At 40.7% G+C, this 25,350-nt stretch overlaps 1 protein-coding gene across 1 annotated transcript in view; it reads left to right on the forward strand.

The window, feature by feature from the left end:
- The window catches only part of pdss2 (prenyl (decaprenyl) diphosphate synthase, subunit 2), a 66,256-nt gene that overhangs the window by 4,884 nt on the left and 36,022 nt on the right, over positions 1-25,350 (forward strand). The window contains exon 3 of the mRNA XM_036575204.1: positions 11,369-11,503. Within this exon, the coding sequence (XP_036431097.1) occupies positions 11,369-11,503 (135 nt within the window). The remainder of the gene's footprint in view (positions 1-11,368; positions 11,504-25,350) is intronic.

Raw genomic sequence — 25,350 nt, forward strand, 5'->3', positions numbered from 1 at the left:
TGGCGGTCGTGATTGTTTACCTCTGGATGAGCCGTGAAGCAGCGTGACGCTCTGTTATTCTGTGCATGAGGGTCAGTTTAGGAGCTGATCTGTTCAGACTGATGTTGCATACAGATCACATTTAAAAGATAATCTGAACAGAAACAAAAGAATCGGATTTGGTGAGAAAATCAGATTTGGGCCACTTTTACCTGCTGTGTGAATGCAGCCTTAGCTTCCATGTTGCAGACTGGACGTGGCGGAGTCACGTGACAGTAGTAAGTTTTTAAGGAGACAGTACATGAACACACAGAGTCGGGAAAGGATGGACAGAATTTAAAAAAATCTAAATAATCGACATGGGCAAGATTGCGTCGGTTAGAGGTTCTGAATGTCGGTTTCGATTACTTTTCGATTAATTGCCCATCCCTATCGTCCATATATCATATTTTATTTATATATAATATATTTATAAGTATTTGTATGTATGTAGCTCATCGTACCACATAAGAACGTCTCCATTTTCGTGAAGAAATGAAAAAGCGACGAACATAATGCAACGGGCCGCGATTTCAAGAGGCGGGACCTTTCGGCTAGGACTGTTCCGTTTGTGTGACCAGTTGGCTACTAAGGAGGAGTCTTCACAGGACAGTCCTACCGAGGGGTCAGCCTAGGCTTTGGAACGCAGCTGTAGTCTCTATATGGTGTTTTGTCCATATCATACAGCCTTAGCAGAGCAAACAACATGGAGTGAGAGGCTAAGATTACCCTTGGGCACCGTGGACATGTAATGTTAAAGGGCCCATATCCTACATTTGGTTTCTTTTTTCAGAGGTCCACCTCTGACATTTGTGGAGTTTTATGTCCATTTACGGTTTTCCAATTCTCTCAGAATAAACCGACTGCTTTTGTTACTGCACCTTAAAGACAGATGTGAATGAGCTCTGTTCGGATTGGCTGACCAATATTGTGCCTCAAATGGGGGAGCCAACTTCGGTCCAAATCGGCAGGCAGTTCTTGTAACATCATAAAACAATGACGTCAATAAACAAACAGCTTAGTTTTCACAGGTGGACTGCATGGAGTGGGCAGTGTAGAGTAAGACTTGCAAGACTTGTTTAGATACTACATCAGACTTTTCTGGAAACAAAGTGGGCAGAATGTGTTTTTTCCATGGTATTGACCCTTTAAAGCACAGATTCCTCCTTCGCTATACTATTTCACTGATGTTGCAGCTGCATCTTCATGGTTTCTCCACATTGCCATAACAAGACAGGTCACAGTCAGGCTCCCTCCTGTGGCTGTCGCCGGCAGTTCCTGTCTAGCTTTCTGCAGGCTAAACGAGAGATTGACAGGTGCGAGAAACTAATGACTGACCAAACATTAAGATGCGGTGGAGGACAGACGTTTGGCTGATTTCATGCCAAACAGTGTTTCTAGGCTTAATGATGCAGACGCTCAATCAAAGGAATACTCCGGTGTTTTTCAACCTCATCTCAAACTACTGCGACTGTAGTTTACAGTCAGTTATTATAGATGTTAATTTCCAACAAACGACCACAGACGATCCAGTTCCCTGTGCTCAGAGAAAGAACAGAACACCAGTTGGGTCTGAGCTCGCTTATAATAGAAGCCAATGGACAGATGATGGAACACCTTCCCGCTGGCTTCAGTATTACAGCTTATATTTGAACATTTGAGAGCTTGGAATATTAGGAAACGTCCTCTGGACCTGATGTGAGCAGTCGGGTCCCATTAGATTCAGACGTCATTCCTCGCGTATGTGTAGGTCTCGAGTCGGGTTCAGATTTCACATTTGGGTTCCCACAGCCTGCCTCAACCCTGCTTTAGTTTTACTCGCCCTTTTAAAGTTCCTCCTTACTTTCATTAGCATGAAACAGTTTAAATCTGGGAAAATGGATGCACCGAAAATAGTGTTTAGCAGTCAAAACCATGTTTAAAATATTTGGCCAAAAACATTTCATGGTCAGTAAATCATGTAACGTGTTCTTTATAAAGGAATAGTGTTTTAGGATTAAACTAGGCTAACACAGCGAATTGATTATTTAATTAAAAAAACTGGTTTTATTTTGCGCATTGACTGATGATTGGCCTGATTGGGTCAGGTTTGGACAGGATTTTCTTGAGTTCTGTTCAGTTTCAGACTCAAAACCTAATAATGTGGTTCAGGTCAGCATTGGACTGAAAGTTCTCGGGCTGTTTTTGGGTTTAGAGCAAAATGTTTGGCCTGATTAAAGCTCTGTTAAACATTTTGTTCTCTTACGTGAACACAATTATGTTTAACATAGATGATAGATGATAATGAAAGTTATTATATTGATGCAGACATTGGGTAACGGCCCATTCTGCTGAAGTTCGGCAGCATAAGTAGTTCCAGAGACTGTAAAACACTGACTCATTATGGCACAAATGGCACGAATGGGAACCATCCCCAGATATGAATGTGTATTTATTTTAAATTTGTACAGATTTTTCCATTTTTCAGAACTGCATGTCGTTCCAGGCATGTTTTTTTTCTAGAGCCATATGTTTGAGCTGAGAGCTATTTTAAGAATCTTCGGTTTTTAATACGGATTTTATCGGTCAGGCGATGTATCGCTGTATGTAACCCATAGAAGCTTCCCAAAAAAAGATATGTTTACGTCTTTGGTGACGGTTGGGATGCCCTCCATTTGAATGACACGCAGAGTGAAAGTTACAGAGAAAGAGAGGATTAGTTGGGAGGGGTGGGGGGGGGGTAGTTGGAGAGAAATAACTGGAACCCAATCTCACCCATCCAGACGACAGTACTGGAAACTGGAGCCCAAGGGTGTAATAACCTATACACCTAAATCTGATATGACAATCCATTTGGGTGTTGGTGCAAAGGGAGCTTGGAGGGTACCCTGTCTCCCCCCCTCCGTGTCAGCGCAGAGTCAGCCTTCTCTTCTTTCTTTCCGTGTCTCCTTGCCCAAGACGCGCCTATCGTATAAATACCCACAATGGCAGACGGGCAGGCCGTGGCGGATCGCTTTCCGGCTTTAGCCTCCCGTCCATTCTTAAAAACCGTGGCTCAGCGAAGCGTCCCGGGAAGAGGCGCTGGGATGAGGAGACTGCGGTTACGGCGAGTGTGGACATTCTGGGAGAATCCTTTGCTCTTTTGGTTTTATCAGTCGCGATCTCAGGAGGCAAGGGCCTAGTTCTGGCGTTTCGGTGGTACTCAGAGTGGTCCAAGTGTCATGGCACCCAACACTTAACACCACTGCGAACAAGTGCCAAAGAACCTGAACAGGTCTGAGGTCATTCTTAAAAAATCAAATGTACCCAGTTTTCCATTTAAATTAGATGTTTGCAATCAGCCAGGACAGGTTTGGAGTCCAGATTCTGCTTCTTTAATTAGAACTTGAGCTGCAAGGCTAGCATTGCTAACAAACACTACACCTCAATAGTCACCCAAATAGCCCAAATCGTTTCTGTAAAAATACATCCTCAAAACTTCTCTCAACCTTCTCAAACTGCCTCCAGGTCTTCATTAAGTTTGTGCGGACTTCCTGTTGTGGTTTGGAGCAAAATGCGACTTACTATGAGCTATTATTTATTTTATTATGGAGCTGTTTCGATATAATCACATTAAAATATGTAACGTGAACAGCTAAATACATAGCTACGCAGCCTGGGTCCTGTTGGAACAGCCTGATGAGTTTAGATTAACGATGCCCTTGAAGAGCTTCTTTAACTGGATCAGGCGTATTAGAGCTAGACTCTTCGGAGTGGTGGAGACCTGAGACTGGATCTATTCACCTTGACTTATTATGTCAAATTGGCTGTTGATGTCTGTGGTATACAACCCTGCTTCCAAGAAAGTTGGGACGCTGTGCAAAAAGTCAATAAAAACAGGATGCAATAATGTGCAAATCATTTAAACCATATTTTTAATTGTAAATAGTACAAAGACAACATATCCATTGTCAGAATTTTATGTTTTATTTTTTTTTGTAAATATGTCAATTTTGAGTTTAATGTCAATAACACATTTCAAAAAAGGGGATGGGGCAACAAAAGACTGGTAAAGTTGAGTAATGCTAAAAAAAAACCCCTGGTGATTAGTTGGGAACATGTCAGGAAAATGATATATAAAAAAGCATCCCAGAGGGTCTTTCAGAAGTAAAGATGAGGAGGGATTCACTACTCAATCAGACTGTGCGGGTAAATAGTGCAACAATCCTTTTTTTGTAATGTTTTTTAACGTAAAATATCCAAGAACTTCTGCATTTCATCATCTACCGTACATAGTTTCAATAAAAGATTCAGGGAATCTGGAGAAATCTCCTCAGGCGGGACTGCATTAAAAACAGACATGATTCTGTAGTGGAAATCACTGCATGGACTCAGGAACACTTGAAAATGACTGTCTGTGCACACAGTTTATCACTGCATCCACAAATGCAAGTTAAAACTCTAAAATGCAAAGAAGAAATCTTATAAAAACAGGATTGAGAAACACCGCCTCCTTCTCTGGGCTTGAGCTCATTACAGGTTTTGGTAACACATGCTGCCATCCAGACAACGTCTTTTTCAGGGTAGGCCTTGATTATTACAGCAAGACAATGTTAAACCACATTCTGCACTTATTACAACAGCATGGCTCCGTATTAAAAGAGTCCAGGTGCTAAACTGACCTGCCTGCAGTCCAGACCTGTCACCACTGAAAACATTTGGTGAATTATGGAATGAAAAATATGACAAAGAAGACCCCAAACTGACGAGCAGCTAAAATCCTGTATCAAAAAAGAACGGGAAAACATTTCACTTTCAAAACTACAGCTGTGTCTCCTCAGTTCCCAAACGCTTACAGAGTGTTGTTAAACGAAGAGTTGATGCAACATAAAAATGCCCGTCCCAACTTTTTTTTTAAACATGTTACTGGCATCAAGTTCAAAATGGACATATATTTTTCAAAAAACACCAAAGTCTCTCAGTTTCAATTTTTGCTATGTTGTCTTTGTACTATTTTCAATTAAAAATAGGGTTTGCATAATTTGCACATCATTGCATTCTGTTTTTATTTATATGACATAGCATTCCAACTTTTTTGGAAAAGGGGTTCTACCAACATAAACATAATTTATCGAATGCTGTGTTGCCCTGTGCATCTTATCTGTTATTTTTGGGCATGGCGTGTGAGTAAAGGGCACAGAAATGGCCAGTGGAGCCGCAGGTTTCCGCCCACGTCTGAATTAGTCATGTTAAAAAATGTGAGGCGTCCGTGTTGACCTGCAGTGTGGTATAGGTGAGCGATGGCATTGTGACAAATGGAGCTGCTTCCAAGGATAATGAATGAGCGCGTCCTTCAGAGGGTGACCTGTTTAACTGTTGTTTGAATCCTGAACAGGTCGTTGCTGTTTACTTTTTCTTCTCTTATCTGTTGTGTGATAAAAACAATGTTACAAGTTATGACTTTCAAGCGGTTGTTACCCCAGTGTTCAAAAGTTTGGAGTCTCGACATCTTTAGAATTTTATATGCATTAAATATGTTTGATATTTCAAGAGTTCTCTCAACAAAAAGTAAGTGAAATGATAAATATACTGTAACTATATATAAGGGATGCACCGATTATGGGAATATCTGACATCTGTACATATCTGATGGAAATTGGGACTGGATCCTTGATTATCATGACAGAATAATGTAACATTAATTTGTAGAGGATCACAAATGCAGTAAATCTCTCCAAAATGGTAACTTTACAGGAGAAGGAAAAAAACCTACTTTACTTTTAATGTAAGTCAATGGAACCAGAATTTTTTCCAAGTCATTTTGGGATGTTTCTGTTAGTCCATTTCTTCAGACAACAGCGATATATATATATATATATATATATATATATATATATATATATATATATATATATATATATATATATACATATATATATATATATATATATATATATATGTATATATATATGTATATGTGTATGTGTGTGTGTGTGTATGTATATATATATATATATATGCACACACACCAATCAGGCATAACATTATGACCACCTCCTTGTTTCTACGCTCATTGTCCATTTTATCAGCTCCACTTACTATATAGGTGCACTTTGTAGTTCTACAGTTACAGACTGTAGTCCATCTGTTTCTCTGATACTTTGTTAGCCCCCTTTTACCCTGTTCTTCAGTGGTCAGGACCCCCATGGACCATCACAGAGCAGGTACTATTTGGGTGGTGGATCATTCTCAGCACTGCAGTAACTGACGTGGTGGTGGTGTGTTAGTGTGTGTTGTGCTGGTCTGAGTGGATCAGACACAGCAGTGCTGAGCGTAGAAACAAGAAGGTGGTTATAATGTTATGCCTGATTGGTGTATATAGTCACCTGTCTTGATATTTGATCTTTACCTTTGATATGTGATAAATTCTGGATATTTGTATTTTATTGTCCATTTATTTTTATTGTTCATTTTCAGTGCTCTACAGTAGATATGCACTGATAATTTGTTTTTATGGCAAATTTCTTTCATGGCAAATTTGACAGCAGCCTATTTATTTATTTATTACTTATTTCACCATTTTAATTAGCCTTTTTTTATAAACCTGAAGCTCACACTGTGTGGGCTAAATGTGCTGGTGTGTTTCAGGCAATTTCCAGCACTTTCTATCAGGCAAAGTCACAATATAAATAACCTTATTTACTTTTAATTGGCTAAAGTGACATTTTAAATATGTAAATGAAAAATCAGTCGCTTATTTAAATAACATGAATAAAATAAGCTGCTACATTGAAAGCAAGAAGCAAATTTTGTATGCCAGGCGTGTCCTGGCTGACGGACCACGTCTGCATTAAGGTTGAAAAAATGTGTAATTTTTTTTAGAGCAGTATTTTAATGCTTTTGTTTCCCTGCATTCAGTTTCAGCTCTACCTTTCATTCTTTCTTATTTTCCTCTGCGCTCATTGTTTCTCTCTCTCTGTGTTGAAGGGTAGGGGGGTCGTGAGGAGGCGTGTAGTCTGCGGTGTGTGTTAGGGGGCGTGTCTGGCTGTCAGCTCGTCTCCATTAGCATGGCACTGATTCATGATGAGCGTTTCTCTCCTCGAGAGGCGGCATCAGGGCCGCCGTCGCCACGGGAATGGCACACTTTTATCGCCAAGGAAACAAGAGGTGTCTAAAAAAAAAAAAGAACACAACAGGGGCTTTATACCCACCTACGACCTCATCAACCACTGCGACCGCAGTTAATCGATATACCCGCAAATCCAGCCTCTGTACCGTTTGGGCTCAGAGCGTCAAAATGCCTTCTGCGTTGAAATGAAGTTGCTTTGAATGTGAACTGAACTGTTGTCAGAAAACCTTGGGATAATTTTTCAAATGAATTTTGGTGATGAATTAGGAGCGGACCGAAGTGAAAAGTTTTTAATTAATGCCAATTTCCAGGTGCAAAAAATTCGGACAATATTTGAGGTTTCGGGCGGCACAGTGGGTAGCACTGTCGCCTCACAGCAAGAAGGGTCTGGGTTCGATTCTCCAGCCAGGAGACCAGTGTCCTGTCTGTGTGGAGGCCGGCGAGGTCCAGCTCTGTCAGAAGGCTGTTCCTGATTGGTCCGAAGCTCGACCCTGATTGGTTCAAGAGCTGTTTATAATCAAAAATCCTAAACTAAGTTAGCGCAGCGGTGATCTATGCGATGCGATCGACCTTTTTGAGAGAGATAATCCAGGGTTAGATCAAACAGGCCTGCTTGGTGAGACAGACCTGTGGTGATGCCTTTATATTGAGGCAAAGACTCAAAGGCATTCGCCTCTTGACAAAACAAAAGAGAAAGATATTATAAATTATAAACAGATTCATTTTGATTATTAAAAAGACCACTTTTGTCCAGAGACGAGCGTCCTTTGACCGTCACTGCGCCGCGTGACCTCTGGAGATCATTTTGAAGAGGGAGCCGCTCTGTTCTTTTGTAAGAGAAAGGTTAGCGGGTTGCGCGCTAAAGGGTCCGCCGGCTCTTCCTGGATAGCATCGGCGCTGATCTGCGGCGCGGCAGCAAATTAATGACAACGTTGAAAGGCCGTTTATCTGATAATACTGATGCCCTCCAACCTCAGGTCACCTCATACAGCTTTAATTAACGAGCCAGTTTACACAGAGAGAGCGAGAGAGCATTCTATTAGCGAGGGGGGTGGAAGGGGGGGTGTAATGGGGGGACAGTTTTACCCCCAGGATGGAAAACAGAGCGAGAGAGAAAAAGAGAAATAGACGTCGCCTCATTAGGCAAGCATTCTGCGCACCTCATTTACATACAATTACTGAGCATTCTGGGGCTTTTCTGCTGCCGTGGTGGGAAGCCCAGGTCTGCACATACGGGCCGTGTGTTCATCTCGACGCCTGATCAGGGTCCTATTCAGCCAGTTTTTTGGTAAATTGCCACGTGATGCCCGGAGGAAACTAGAGCATCTCCAGCCGGCACTGAAGTCTGCTAGCAAGTAGTGCATTTAATGGACCAAGCAGCAGAGTTTTCCCAGTTAACTTTGGTAAAGATTTAGGGGCGGACCGAAGGGAAAAGTTTTTAATTACTGCCGATTTTAAGATGCAAGGGGTCAAGGGGTCTGGGTTCGATTCCCCGGCTGGGTGACCAGCGTCCTGTCTGAGTGGGTTTCCTCCCACAGTCCAGAGACATGCAGTCAGGCCGATTGGACACGCTAAATTGCCCCTTAGTGTGAATGTGTCCGTAACATTAACGTTAGGTCAATGTTTGGCCATCGTGAGGTCGATTTTTATGGATGAAAAAGCAGATGTGATTTGAAGCACTGAAACTTCCTCTCGGTTACTCTGTTAATATGAACGCGTAGATCCTAAAGCCTGCATTTTGGAGGAAACTAGGTAGGTTTATAAGGATGAGCTCCTGGGGACGTTTACATTTTGAATATTTCAAATGTCCATGTAATATTTCAAAGTCTACTGTAAGTGTCTATATTTTGCATATTTTGAATTATCAATAGCCAGTTCGGGTAACAGCACAACATTAGTTAAAAATGGAATAAAAACGTTTTTTTTCTCTGGCCCACGGGTTTGTTGATAGGATGACCCTTTTACTGGTTGAGTTTGAGATCCCTGTGTTAGACGGTTGCTCCACTCATAAGGGAGAGCAGTAGGAGAATGTAAAATATGCATAATGATCATGCAAATCGCCAACAATCACGGCTGATAACAGGTAAATGTAACCGAACTGGGTAGTGAAGTTTAACCGATTCACCGTGACGGCTCTAGTCAGATCCAGTCTGCTGGCGGATGGGATCTGTCTGTCTGTGAGTTTGGGTTTCTGTGAGGTGAATAGATACCTGTATGGCTCCCGCGAGCTTTTAGCATGAAGCTAAATGAAGCCTGCGGGACGCTGCGGGCCCCGAACGAACACTGAAGCTGATGAATCTGATATGAATATCTGAAGGGCGGTCCACACCTGCCGTACAGCGAGCGCCGGCTTTATTGCTTTTGTGAGAGGAAATTGAAGAGTTGTTTTAGAGCGAGAGGAGCACGGTGAGGGGCTGATGGTCCCTCAGAGAGGTAGATCTCCGTGTGAAATCATTCAACCTCACAACTCCCATTAACGGACTCCCGCTAAAGGCTTTGCTCCGGAGCCAGTCTAAACGAAGTTTAGAACTCCACTCAGCTGCAACCCGAGAACCGCTGGCCGCTTTGATATCAGCGTTTTTGTCAAGATGTTGGACTTTCTTTCCATGGAACACAAAAATAACATTGATTTTTAATCTGCTACAGTTTGATGCTGCAGCTGATGTTAATGGTTGTCTGTTCATGTGTGAAAAGATGTGACTGAGCTGGACCGGGTGCCCCGTAGTGCTGGGCCTTATAGATGTAAAGTATACATAGTGGTCACAGGACGCTGGATATTTTTGGTTGGCGGACTATTCTCAGTCCAGCAGTGACACTGAGGTGTTTAAAAACTCCAGCAGCACTGCTGTGTCTGATCCACTCGTACCAGCGCAACACACACTAACACACCACCACCACGTCAGTGTTACTGCAGTGCTGAGAATGATCCACCACCCAAACAGTACCTGCTCTGTGATGGTCCATGGGGGTCCTGACCACTGAAGAACAGGGTAAAAGGGGGCTAAGAAAGTATCAGAGAAACAGATGGACTACAGTCTGTAACTGTAGAACTACAAAGTGCACCTATATAGTAAGTGGAGCTGATAAAATGGACAATGAGCGTAGAAACAAGGAGGTGGTCATAATGTTATGCCTGATTGCTGTGTGTGTATATATATATATATATATGTGTGTATATGTTTGTGTGTGTGTGTATATATATATATGTATTAAAATGTCTTCATTCCACAGAGCTGCACACTTGTAGATTGTTCCGAACACCCAAAGAACCCTTTGCATGATTACAATTTTTGCATCATGAAAGGGTTCTTCAGATTAATGGAGAATGTGCTTTGAATGTTGCTATGTAGAACCCTTTTAAAAAAGGTTCTATGTATAACCATTCAAAGCACAAACCAATCAGAGTTCTTCTATTATTAACAACAGAAGAACCCTGTTTGGTGTTATATAGAAACCTTTTCAAAAAGATTCTGTAAAGAACAATATACAACAGATTCTCTGTCAATCTGAAGAATGTTTTCATCGCTGCAAAGTGGTCCTTGAGTGTTCATGGTTCTATATAGAACCTTTTTGAAAAGAGTTCTATATAGCACCAAAAAGTGTTCTTCTGTTGTTAAAGCTTGACATCATAATAATAGAAGAATTATTGTTGGTGCTTCATAGAACCCTTTGCAAAAACATTGAACCCAGAGCCCAGATTGAACACTGGAAAAATTCCGGCTGCAGAACAGAATAAACACACTTATGGACGACGCTTTGTTATTAAACACAGTCTCTTATTGAATTAGAACTAATACGCTGACTCGCCTTAAACAAAGTAAATGAGGCTTGAAAAGAGAGAAGTGTGAGTCATTTCACTGTGTGTAATATTTCCTGTTTATGTCGGGTGGCGTTACTGATTGGCTGCAGAGTGAAAACGTCATTCTGTGCGACGGTGTTTTGATCTAAGATCACTTTATGGTCTACTAGTTAAGATGACCATAAGTGTCTGTGGTGCAACCGAAATTCTGTGTGTCTCTAGTTTTAAACTAACTACTCTTATTCTTTAGGATGGACTTTACACTCCATCTTACAATCAAACTTACATATTTTTTGACCACAGCCTCTTTTTGCTCAGGAAGGTTTTCTGAAATGACTGGAATACCCACTGGTTTGTGCTGTTGTTAGTGAATGGCAAGACTTCTTCCTACTCATCTAGAGTGGAAAAGACCCATAAATAACTTTCTCTCTCTCTCTCTCTCTCTTTCTCTCTTTGTCTGGTAGGGGTTTTGTGTATGACAGTAAACATAACCTGCAGATGCGAGGGCTGGTCGTGTTGTTGATGTCGAAGGCCGCAGGGCCGAGCAGCACAGCGCCTGACGCCCTCCTGCCGGACATGGTCAGCGGCATCTACCCCAGGTAAGAACACAGAGATGCAGTGTCTGTTGAAATGTTCCTTTTTATCTCACTTTTATATGCTTAAACAGGCCTGTGCTGATAACTGCATCCTCTTATCTGGGTAACCATAAGGAAAATAACTGTGCTAAACAGTTAAACCAGGTCCGGGTATTGTTGTGCCTATTTTTTTATTTTATTTATAAGAAATGTGTAATATAAAAACAATAGTAACACTTCTTTATCGGGCAATTTTGAGACGATTCCTAACGCGAAAGCAGACAGAGCCTGTAAAAGCTGCGTTTGTAGTATACGCTCATCTTCTATTTTGCCAAGAAACTGTCATTTATGTCGTAATAAAGAACAGAATTGTGAATATCACATTTAATTTGCTGTCTGAAGCTGCTAAGCTTAGCCTGATGCCTTCTTCTTAAAAGCCATTTCTCCTGAGGTTGTTTTGAAACAGCCTGTTTGAAAAGCTGAGATATGACAGTGTTTTTCCGAGACCCTAAGCTGTTTTGTCTGATGTCTAAAACCTGACGCTGTGGTCTGAGAAAGTCTTAAAATGTATGTAGTAACATGGACAGGGATGAAGCCCCTGCAGCGCCAAGCTTGTTCAACCAGTGCAGCTCAACAGCCACGTTTACAGAACAACCTCATCTACGTTAGGTACAATAAATGTGGTGTTAAAGCAGTCTTTCTGTGGTTTACATTAAATAAATCAATAAATAAACAACACACTGCAAAAAATGGCATCATGGCAAGTGAAATTAAATGTCTTAAATGTGGTTATATCTGTTGTTTCTTAGGTTGAGATTGTTGTAAGGATATTTTAAGATTATTTAACTTAATTCTAGACAGTTTATTAACTTGTTTTAAGTCATTTTTTTAAGAAATATACTTGAAATAAAATGATCTGCCAGTGCAGCAAGAGAATTTCACTTGATAAAGTCACTTAAAAGTACAAAATAAGTGAAATAATTTCAAGATTAGGAATAATAGATGCATCGACTAATTTCACTTGCCAAGATGTCACTTTTTTGAGGTTCATGTTTAAAACCGCTGCTGTATGAGTTTTTACCATCACTATGGGGCTGTTACCGCGGTAACTCGGTTACTGGGCAGAGGCACGTGATGAAAACTCGAGCCAGCAATACGTAATTATAAAAGTGATGCAAGTTTCCCTCTTTTTTAACCAACAGAGCCTGAAATACACCTGTTATAACACACACACACACACACACACACACACACACACCACACACACACACACACACACACACTCACACTGTCCCTCTTTCTCTCTGTTTCTGTCTCTTAAATTGTGCTCCATCACTCTCCACATCCTCCTCCTCTCTCTCTCTCTCTCTCTCTCTCTCTCTCTCTCGCTCTCTCGCTCACACCCTCAAGCCTCCTCCGAGTCACATGATCAGCGTATGCGAGGTGGCAATCACTTCTCGCTAATGACCAGAGCTAAGGGCTGTTAAACACCTCAGGCCGAGAGAGAGAGAGAGAGAGAGAGAGAGAGAGAGAGAGAAGGGGTCAGGAAAAGAGACACTGAGCTAGACAAAAGCGAAAGAATGAGAGAGAGAAAGAAAGAGGAACAGATGCAGCATGGCGATTGTAAACCTTTGTGTGTTATGAGCCGGACTCTGCCCAACAAACGCTTTGTGGCTCCTTGGCCTCAGTTGATATTCGTCCACTCTGTGTTTGATCTTCACTGTTACTTTTCAGGTAAATGAGAAAAATGACATGTAAAGGTTTAATTAAAGCGGCTCTGCTCTGACGGTTTAGTGCTTTGGGTATTAATATCTTCAGCTTCATGTTCATCAGAGCATCTTCCTTGGTATAAAGAGCAGGTTTTCTTTTTCCAAACCATCACTGTCGTCATTGAAACTCTTTTGGTCCAACCGTTCTCAAGCTTTTTCAGTCCGAGGCGCCCATTTAGGATATAGTGCCACTGCCCCCCACCCCAAAATGGTAACTTTAAAGGAGAAGGTAAAAATGTTATTTGCTTTTAATGCAAGTTAACACAAAGAGATTATATTTCACATAATTCTGGACTATGCTATGATGTCAATAATAACTCAGTAAGTGGGCATGGTATGGCCATGTTTAAATTAGGGCTGCACTATAAATCACAATTTTATCTTTAGTGCGTTGTGGGTTTCCACAAGAATAGAGCGGTGATGACAAAGCAGGTCTAATTACCGGCACAAACCATTACAAGCCTGCTACTCTACACTGGGACTGAACCTGCTTTCCCACGCGGGAGACATTAGGCCAAACGACAAAACATGCACTCGAAGACCTTAACATGTCGGCATAGCTCAGCCGTGGATAGGGCTGGCCACCGCTCCGGGCAAGTGTGCTCCCTGCCCCCTAGTGTGTGTGTTCACTAGTGTGCATGCATGTGGGTGTTTCACTGCATGGATGGGTTAAATGCCGAGGTCTAATTCCAAAGTGTGCAAACACAGTTAGCTGATGGTTCTGAATTGAATTGAATTGAATTCTTTAATGGAGAGTCAACTACGAAACACACATAGAGACCTTAAAATGTCTGCATTACTCAGCTTTTACTGTAAATTCAACTACTAAACACACACACTGAGACCTTAACGTGTCGGCATAGATCAGCTTTAATGGCGAGTCAGCTACGAAACACACACTCTGAGACCTTAACAGGTCGGCATAGCTCAGCTTTAATGGAGAGTCAACTACGAAACGCACTGAGACCTTAAAACATCACCATCACTCAGCTTTAATGGAAATTCTACTCTAAAAATCTGCCACAAAGGGGAAAACATGCAGCACACAGGCAGCTCAGGCTCGTGCAGAAGTTTGAACACCCCATGTTTTGTTTTTCTGAGTGAACGACACGAAAAAATGGAGAATATGGTCCCTTTAAGATTTCTGTGTTCAGTCGTAGCAAAACTGACGTAGAAAACATGCTTATTTATTAAAAACATTCAGAAAAGTTAGGTGTCCTCTTGTGATGGATGGTGAAGGGTCGTTCCTTAATGACAAAGAGTGGGTCTCCTCTTCTCTCTCTCTCTCTCTCTCTCTCTCTCTCTCTCTCTCTCTCTCTCTCTCGCTCTCTCTCTCTCTCTCGCTCGCTCGCTCTCCCCCTCTCTCTCTCCCTCTCTGTAGCACATTTAATATCTGCTTATAATGTCCAGTGAAGGGCAGTGGAACATGAATTAAGCGTAAACATGCTCCTCCAGTGCACACGCACGCTCTCCATCGTAATGCGGCCGGTCTGCAGGAGCGTTTCCCTCACCACTGCGCAGTGTGTGAGTGTGAGTGTGTGAGAGTGTGTGTGTGAGAGTGTGTGTGTGAGAGTGTGTGTGTGTGTGTGTGTGTGTGTGTGTGTGTGTGTGTGAGTGTGTGTGTGTGTGTGTGTGTGAGTGTGTGTGTGTGTGTGCCAGGCAGTTACCAGAAGTCAGTGTTTAATTTGGCAGTGAGTGTGGGTGTGTGTGTGTGTGTGTGCATGCGAGTGTGTGTGCACGTCTGTGTGAGTGCGTCTGAATGAACTCTTTCTCTCGGCTGGCGGAGCTGGACGGAGGGATCACCACTCGTCTGCTTTCCCCCTCTCTCGCTCGCCTGTCCACAGCCGCTCCACTGTTCTTGGAGACCTAGCAGGAAGTGACCTCATAATTCCATTGCTTGGATATTGGGCGTCATGGAAACGCAGATGAAGTAGTTTCCCTCCGAACTGTGTGTGATCCTGACTTTTTAAAGCTCCATATTTATTTTTTGTGTGTTTCTTTGTTGTTTTTTTATTGTGTGTGTGTGTGTATATATATATATATATATATATATGTGTGTGTGTGTGTGTGTGTGTGTGTGTGTGTGTGTTATTGAGGTAAATATTAGAGTTAAGAATAGAAAAATCATATGACATACAAAGACTTGCATACATATACAATACATATAGGACATATAAATATGTATAGATTCTTACATGTACAGTATATATGGATTTTTTATTATTATTATTTCATGTCTGTATTTATGGGACATATTACACATAGATACTCATATAATACATTCATATAAGACTTATTGTTAATGTGCATAGATGCTTTCATATACGGCCATATGAAAAAGTTTGTTTGATGTTTTGTTGTTATTTTCTAAGTGTAAATAAGTTACACATCCTCTACACATTTTAATGCATTATTACTGTTTATTTACTGAATTTAACATATTTGGGGAAAATAAAACATAAAATGGCGTTTGCAAAAGTTACGGCACACTTTATATGTTAATTTTTCCCCAATATGTTAAATGTAGTTCCCTGTAATTGTGCATTAAAGTGTGCAGAAGTGTGTTCTCTGTAGAGGATCTGTAAACAAAAAAATTAATAAAACTTCTGGAAGTGAGTGTGTATATAAAACATGAGACACATTATCATTACATATAAATACTAACATGTATATCTGAACTATATATGACACATTTGTATCACATGTAGATACTTACACATACAGTGTGCAAGTTTTAGGCAACTAAAACTTAATAAAATGACTTCTGAGGAAATTAGGTGTGAGATAATTCACTCGAATAAGGAAGGAGGAACCACCAAAACTGCCCCCATCAGATAAACAGCACTTAAACCTGAACATCACTGAATGTGTTTGATTACTTCAGAAAATGGTCAACCAACTTCTGAGACTGAACTGAAAGTGAGTCTCCTGAAAAGAATGGAAGCTGGAATAAAGGGAAAGAGTGGACAGAAATGATATTTATGTAATATTTAGTTTTTGAGGTTTCTGTGTAATTTTCGGTTAAATGTATGTATATGTGTGTGTGTGTGTGTGTGTGTGTGTGTGTGTGTGTGTGTCATATATATATATATATATATATATATATATATATATATATATATATATATATATATATATATATGGGGCATGTTAGTACATATAGGCACTTACATGTGTGCAACACATATGTAACGTGATGTTATGTCTTGGCATTTTATGAAAACCTGTGTGAGTGTTGGGTGTGGAGATCTCCGTATACACTCACTCAGTCTCTGTGTGATCATCAGAAGAGTGTGTGTGTGTGTGTGTGTGTGTGTGTGTGTGTGTGTGTTGATGGATGTAGCAGTCAGTTGCTCTCCACCCGTTTGACACACAGCATTCGTAAAACGTCTCCTGCTTCACTACCGCTCTGAGTGTGTGTGTGTGTGTGTGTGTGTGTGTGTGTGTGTGTGGGAGAGAGAGAGACAGATGGGTCACCCCGTTAAGGAGGAGAAGATGAGGACAGTGACAGATATGAAGTGCAGCGTTTTCTCTTTTATTGCAGCCGCTCTCTTCTCCTGCACACGCACGTCTCTTTAGAGCTCGTCTCTGCAGACACAGACTCTGCGCTTTATTGAGACATGTTTGTTTTTTATTTATTTATTTATTTATTTATTTTCACCAGCAGCCCCAGTGCTGTCTGTGGAGGTCGAAGCGCAGGGTTTCCTGAAGTTCTACTCTGCGAGCAAATCTCAGTGGCCAATAGGAGAGCGGTACAGCGCGTGCCTTTAGGTGTTATAATCATCATGCAGATAAATAATATTCAGATACTGTAGTGGATCAGTGTGAGCATAAGAAATGAGCCCTAATTCTCTTTATGAAACACATCACTACAATCAGTCCTTTCAACAAGACAAAAGAGAACTGACAGAAAAAAAAATGGTTTTGTAATCAGTTTTTTTTTTTTGTGAAAAATTTTAGCTGTGTTTCATTTTCAGCTGAAAATTGAGTCAAAAGGGCCTTTTTTACCATTTGTTCAGCTGAACATTTTCAGTGGTTGAAATTTCTCTTCATCTCTGCGTATGACAGTACGTGAGGTGGTGTTGTGGGACTAATAAGAGTCACTTAACTAACTTAATGTTTTCTTTATGAACTCGAAGAGAGTGAAACAAAAGAAAAATTATTTTTAAAATGAAAATGAAAAACCTCAATGGCTCAAAAATATTTGTTTTAAGTAGCTTTAAATAAGACAAGAAACAGAATATAATAAGAAATACACATTGACCTTCAAACCTTACTGTTTTGCGGCAGTGAGAGTTTTTAAGTTATAATATTATTAATAATTAAATTAACTTTTAATTATTCAGCCGGGTTTTATTATTTGTATATCCAGTAAAAGTGTTAGTAGTATTTGTCATCTTTCATGAGTCGGAATTTCTGGAAAATAGTTTTCCCTACTTTGGTCAAACGTTTTGGCACAGATTCTTTTTTATTGGCTGAAAATCAATTTTTGGTGGTTGAAATCTTTTTTTTTTTAACTGTTAATTCCTTTAACTTTGTTTTCCTTTTAATCTCTAAGGGAGTGAACCAAAAGAAAAGTTTAAAATTAAAAAAGAAAAACCTCAATTGAACAAAAATTTAGCTTTAAGTGCAACAATATTCAAAATATTCAGAATTTATTTTTTTACACATTTATTTTCTGCAATAAATTAATTGTATGAACAGTTAATTAAATTTACTCTTAATTATTTAGCCTGGTTTGGTTGATTGGATATCTACTAAAAAAGAGAGTCTTTGTAGTGTTTGTCATCGTCCGTGAAAATAACACGCAATTTCTACAACAGTCCACCAAAGTCCCGCCCTCGCTCCACAGAGAGCCCCACCCACCGCTGCAGTGTCGCAGTGACTGTTGCGGGTCGTTATGACCCCCTCCCTCCAAAGATTCGCTTCTTTGCAGGACGTACTCTCTGGCAGGACTTCTTCAGAGTGGAATCCGATTGGAAGTGAGGGGAGCCATCGGCCCCAATCAAATCCACAGTTAAAATTTCCTCTCGTCAGACGCTCTGAGGAACTCGAGCCGTCTGATTCTGAGACTCAGCCTCTTATTATTCACTTCCACCCAAATCTGCGCTCACTGCTGGCTGTGTCTCACTCCATCAGGCCTGCATCAGCGAGACCACGTCAGTCATTTCACACGCGCGTCAGTGTCAGTCACCTCGTTCCCTCTGATCAGTAGTAGCGCTCTGACGCAGATGAGAGGAGAGTTGGAGGAGTTTTCCTGCTGAGGGAGCACGAGACGGAGAGAGCACTTCCGCTCCTCATTACCATAATCATAACCACATTCAGCTTCATACGCTACACACTGAGCTCCGTTTGAGCACTCAAATGAACTTTCTTGGCCGAAATTGAAAGCAAAATTCAGGAAAAATCTCTCTTATTATTGATAAAATCAGTTCTTGCAGTGCGAAAACAAAGCTGACAGTAAATATAAACAACTAAAGCTGCACTGCGTAAGTTTTTTAGTCAGAATTTAAAGAAGTATAATAATAAAAATGGGTTAAAATATGGTCAGAGGCATCAGGTCGGGAGTTTTTCACACCACCTCGTATGTCTTTATATATCAACCTCACACGCACAGGCTCAGAAAGAAGGTCCAGCTCGATGTTCAGGTCTTAATAATCTCCAAATCAACCTTATACTTACTGATGAAGATGTGATGACAGTAGCAGATAATTCACTCACATCCTCAGAAGACGCTCCTTCACCAAGTTAATGAGTTCTGTTTGAATTCTCTTTCAATCATCATGTTCATCCACTCGGGGAAGGAGACCGAAGCACAGCCCATGCTACAAAACGTACTTCATGTTGCTGTTACACATTTCCACCAGAGAGGTCTCCAAATCCCCAAAACATACATAGTGCAGCTTTTTAAAAAAATTGGAATCTTTTTCCCAATTTTCTCCCCAGTTTAGCCGTATCCAATTCCAACCACTAGTTAGGACTCCCACACCATACCACCAGCGCTAGGAGGGCGAAAGGCAGCACAGACTTCCTTTGAGACCTGTGAAGCGCCACTGCAACATCATTGGACAGCTGAATGCGCTCGGAGGAGAACGCTAGCCATCTGCCTGAACTCAAAGTGCTGCTTTAACGTGAAATAAACATTATAAAATCAGTTCAAAATGTAGGCCTCATTGTTATGCAACATCCCAGACAGCAAAGAACGGTTGTTCATCCAAAGCCTTGAATTCCATTCACTTTTTGTTATTTTTTGCCTCTCTTCTGTCAGAATTTCTAAACCTGAGCGTGCAGATGGCGTCGGCGTACTTGAGACTTTCCTCTCTGCTTCTCTTGTTTTGCTGTGTTCTGCGTATCGAGTTGGTATTTCGAGTGGCATCAAACCTGTAGTGGAGAAGTTGGTCGTTGTTTCTCCTCTTGATTCTCCACACGAACAGAGGTTACAAATCCCTTGTCTATTGTCTCTCATAGAAACCGTGAAAGTTACACGTGGCCGATATTTTCACCGTTTTTTCACGGTTTATTTTAATCACTCTTTCAAATTTAAATATGACACTTCATTGTAGGCCTGTTTAGTTAATATTTTGGATTTTCGGTCCAAATTTTTGGCCTATTTTTCCTCTTTTGGCCACTTTTGACTATTTTCAGATGAAAACTTGGTGCATCTCCACTTTGCTTCTAAACACTCTGGTGTGGAGTTTTCTTCATTTTGATTACTGAGTTGAAGTTATGCCTGTAAATACCTTTTCTGAAAAATAATGCAGGCCAGGAATTTTTGTATCGAGTTCAACAGTGTTTTAAAATTTAGATATAATGCTTGAAACAAGCGAAGTTATCTGCTAATGAAATAAGACAGTTCCACAACACAACCAGTGTAGAGAAAAGTTATTGAATTAAGTAGTCCTGTGATATCCTCGATATCCTCACACCAGTCTTATATTGGTGGAAATATTAATAAATTGAATAGACTTCAGATGTTTACACTTGCCAATATCTAATTTTTGGCGTGCAGCTGCCCTTTACATTGTATTCCATGGACATTTTATGATAAATGGACCAAAAGAAATGATCCGTAATGACCTGGAATAAAGTCTCACACTAACGTACGTTAAGATGAGACGTTTTCTCTCCGTCTCCTGTGCACTTATTTCCGTAGATGTGAGCTTTTCTCACGGCGACTGATGCGTTTCTTCCCATTTTTTTTGTGCATGCAGGCAAGTTCCCCACCCTGCACACATTACCGCCCATCAAGGGTTAAATCTGCGGATGGAAAATGGAACGGATGGAGAAAGGGGGCGTGTCGGGGGCGGACCCCCTCTGCGCCGTGGCATCGGTTGCTAGGCAACTGAGTCCCAAAGCTATTTATACTCACCATGCTGCCCCTCCCACTGACTCCAGCACACACAGGAGCCAAAGAGGAACATTTTGGCAGAAAATAGGATTTTAGACTTGACTTGGGCGGCCAGGCGGCACAGAGGCTGGTCATTCGTTCTCTACAGTGGACGCACTTTAGTCCGAGAGTTTTGAAGGGCCTTTCCTGCAGCGTCAGAGTTGTGCGCTAATTAGACCGTTAGCCTTTCCTTTAAGTGACCCACACTCTAAGATGCCCAACACTCTTAAAAAGGATGGTTCTTCAAGGGTTCAGATGGATCTATATAGAACCATGAACACATTTGCATGATTAAATGGTTCTTATTATCATGAAATCATTCTTCCGATTGATGGAGAATGTGCATGAAATGTGCTATACATGGTTCTATCTAGAACCTTTGTTCTGCATAGCACCCAAAAGGGTTCTTCTGTTGTTACAAGCTTGACATTATATATAAAACCATTTTAGAAAGGTTCTATGTAGAAACATGTACAACACATTCTGCATCAATCTGAAGAACCCTCTCATGATTCAAAGAACCTGGTAATCATGCAAAGGGTTCTTTGAGTGTTCATGGTTCTATATAGGACCTTTTTGAAAAGGGTTCAATTTAGCCCCCGAAAAGGTTCTTCAGTTGTTACAAGCTTGATGTTGTATCAATAGAAGAACCCTTTTGGGTGCTAAATAGAACCCTTTTCAAAAAGGTTCTACATAGAACCATCTACAGCACATTCTCCATCAATCTAAAGAACGCTTTCATTATGCAAAGAACGCTTTAATCATGTAAAGGGTTCTTTGAATGGCCATCGTTCTATATAGCACCCAAAAGGTTCTATATAGAACTGTCTAGCACATTCATGCCCATTCTCAAGAACGTTTCATGATGCAAGGAACCCTTTTAATCATGCAAAGGGTTCTTCGAGTGTTCGTGTTCTATATAGCACCCAAAAGTGTTCTTCTATTGTTACAAGCTTGACATATTAACAATAGAAGGACAGTTTGGGTGCAATATAGAACCATTTTCAAAAAGGTTCTATATAGAATCATCGACAGCACATTCTCCATCAATCTGAAGAACACTTTGATGATAGCAAGAACCCATTAATCATGGAAATGGTTCTTTGAGTGTTAATGGCTGTATATAAAACCATTTTATTTACTAAAGAACCCTTGAAGGACCGTCTTTTTTGTGTATGATCTCAGGCTTGTAACAATAGGAGAACCATTTTGGGTGCTACATAGAACCCTTTTCAAAAAGGTTCTATATAGAACCGTTTATAGCACATTCTTTGAGTGTTCTCTGTAGAACCATTTTCTTTACTAAAGAACCCTCAAAGAACCATCTTTGAGAGTGAAGAGCTTAGGTGCCAATTATATGTAGTAGTTTAAGTGATTTATTCTCTGCAGCTGTTTTTGTTTAACACATTTATTTATTATATTTACACCAATCAGGCATAACATTCTGACCACCTCCTTGTTTCTGCGCTCATTGTCCATTTTATCAGCTCCACTTACTATATAGGTGCACTTTGTAGTTCTACAGTTACAGACTGTAGTCCATCTGTTTCTCTGATACTTTGTTAGCCCCCTTTTACCCTGTTCTTCAGTGGTCAGGACCCCCATGGACCCTTACAGAGCAGGTACTATTTGGGTGGCGGATCATTCTCAGCACTGCAGTAACACTGACGTGGTGGTGGTGTGTTAGTGTGTGTTGCGCTGGTCCGAGGGGATCAGACACAGCAGTGCTGCTGGAGTTTTTAAACACTGTGTCCACTCACTGTCCACTCTATTAGACACTCCTACCTTGTCAGTCCACCTTGTAGATGTAAAGTCAGAGACGATAGCTCATCTGCTGCTGCACAGTTTGTGTTGGTCATCCTCTAGTCCTTCATCAGTGGTCGCAGGACGCTGCCCACAGGACGCTGTTGGCTGGATATTTTTGGTTGGTGGACTATTCTCAGTCCAGCAGTGACACTGAGGTGTTTAAAAAAACTCCAGCAGCACTGCTGTGTCTGATCCACTCAGACCAGCGCAACACACACTAACACACCACCACCACGTCAGTGTTACTGTAGTGCTGAGAATGATCCACCACCCAAATAGTACCTGCTCTGTGAGGGTCCATGGGGGTCCTGACCACTGAAGAACAGGGTAAAAGGGGGCTAACAAAGTATCAGAGAAACAGATGGACTACAGTCTGTAACTGTAGAACTACAAAGTGCACCTATATAGTAAGTGGAGCTGATAAAATGGACAATGAGCGCAGAAACAAGGAGGTGGTCAGAATGTTATGCCTGATCGGTGTGAATATAAGAGGCAATAAACATTAATCAGCTCAAAGGTAGATGTACCAGCGTTAGTCAGCTGAAAGCAGATGCAAAGCAGCAGTTCACACACAGGTGAGTTAGCACAGCAACACGAATGTGAACTGAAAGCTATAATGGGTGAATAAAACCCTCCTTTTGCCCCGACAGAGGCGTTTATGATGAAATCGTCCCCTGCCACTTGTTACTGAGATCAGATTCTGTACACAGATCAGGTTCTGTAACACAGACGGCTCCAAATAAATAGGAATCTGCCTGTTCTTGCCTCGAAATTGCTGGAGGGGACCGTTAACAATATGACACTTGAGCGAGAAGAGCCATAATCAGCTCTGTAGACAGACCTGATCTACACTACATGGAGAACGGAAGGTTGTGTCACTTTCTGTTAGCTGGGAAAAGTTCGGCGAGAAGTCTGATTGACTGTATGACATGCCATTCGTCTGTCTATCCACGTTTAGGTGACAGTTTATACCACATAAGCAGGTCTGTTAGACTTTACTTGATGGGGAATCCCAGTTTTTGAAGTGGAATTATAGTAATTGAGTGTTTGAGGTGTAAACAGAGTGATTCAGAAGGGGTTTCTTTACAGTGGTGGTGATGGGAACCAGGGGTCACCATGACTACAACACAAATATAGACATTTTATGTACTATCCAGAACCTCCAGTGAACCTACACGAGTCTTCTGAGTTATTTGAACAATGTTGATGATGGTAAAATAATGATAAATCTTAAAAAAAATAAGTTTTCTTTGGGGCCTATTTTGCCTCACAAGGTCTTGCATGTACAGCTCCACCATTAATAAATTGGGGAAAAAAAAAGTTTTATGCTAAAATGTTATCTCAAGACTATCATAAAACAATAAATCAGACATCAAACAGAATATTCATAACCAATAATAGCCAATAGGAACCAGCGGTCGCCATGACAACAACACAAATATAGCCATTACTATACTTTACTATCCAACTAAGTTTTCCTAAGTTTTCTTTGGGGACTATTTTGCCTTAGAAAGTCCTGCATGTATCCCTCCACCATGAATGGAGTTTAAGTTCTCAAAACTATCATAAAACAGTGTCTCAGACATCAGGCAGGGAATTCATAACCATTTCATGTAGTAACTTTCTGTGAGGGAGCTTTTAGAGGTGGACGTCTGGTTCCTATCACCACCACTGTGAACAGTTCTGACTCAGTAAGTTTCTGTAGAATGACTTTGTTTACATCTTAACCATTAAATCTATCACGACTCTGCTAATTGTGTCAATTTAAAAGTTTAAAGTATTTTTTTTTATAATTTTCTGGTATTTTCCATAAAAGGTGGTGTTACTTGTCTGCTGAAATGCAGGGTTCGACCCAGATTACCACTGCTGGGTTTTTTAGTTCATCCTTTTGCAGTTGTACTCACTGAATTAGAATTAGTCCACACAGAGGTGCCTAGCCGTGCCATTGTCTGTTAAGGTGATAAAAGGTGCTCACTAGTTTGAGTCCAGGCTTTTATCTCATTTACAGTCAGATCTACAATCAGATCTGCGATTAATCAAATGCACAAACTTCTACAAGTGAAATAGATCAGAGTAGGGCTGTCAGCTCCGCTCAGAAATCCGACTGCAGTCCTGCCCTTGTTTGTTTTTCAAAAATTGCAGTATTTTCTGATTTGAAATGTATCATTTGTCAACGTGAAAAGTAAGTTGCAGTGAACGCCAGATTTCCGTGGTTTCCACAATCCACAAGTGGGCGCTCAGCATAAATATCAAGCGTCTCAAAAGCAATCACAAAAAAGAGCTTCTCCCCCGCGAGTCGTGAGATCTGAGACTGACTTCTCCATAAAATCCAGTAATATCATAAACGAGCAGCTTATTTCACTGCCATAAATGCACAACATCACAAGATTACAAACGATTGTCTAAAAGTGTTTGGAACTTTGACTCGACAAAAAAAAGCGTGGAATTATAAATATGATGGTGTTTTAGGGCCACTGTTAATAAAAATAAAAATACTAGGCTTCAAGAATAAAAAGTCGAAATATTTCAAGAAAAAAGTCTTAATATTTCGAGAAAAAAAGTCTCTGACTATTACAAATATACTATTACAACTTTTTTCTCGAAATATTTGACTTGAGCTTATATATATATATTAAAATGTGTGTGTGTGTGTGTGTGTGTGTGTGTGTGTGATATATATATATATATATATATATATATATATATATATATATATATACACACACACACATAAAATATATAAACGAAACTGAAAATCTGTATAAGTCATTGTTTTCAGAGATGTTACTGGTTTTCCAGAGCGAAGAACATGAGAGAATTGGTGACCCGAGTGTGGGCGGAGTTTTAACAGGCTCCTCCTCATAGCCATGGATACCAAGTGAAAGTAACTGAAACTGATTTTGTACAGT

The sequence above is a fragment of the Colossoma macropomum genome, unplaced genomic scaffold (assembly GCF_904425465.1).
Source record: "Colossoma macropomum unplaced genomic scaffold, Colossoma_macropomum, whole genome shotgun sequence".
Taxonomy (NCBI): Eukaryota; Metazoa; Chordata; class Actinopteri; order Characiformes; family Serrasalmidae; genus Colossoma; species Colossoma macropomum.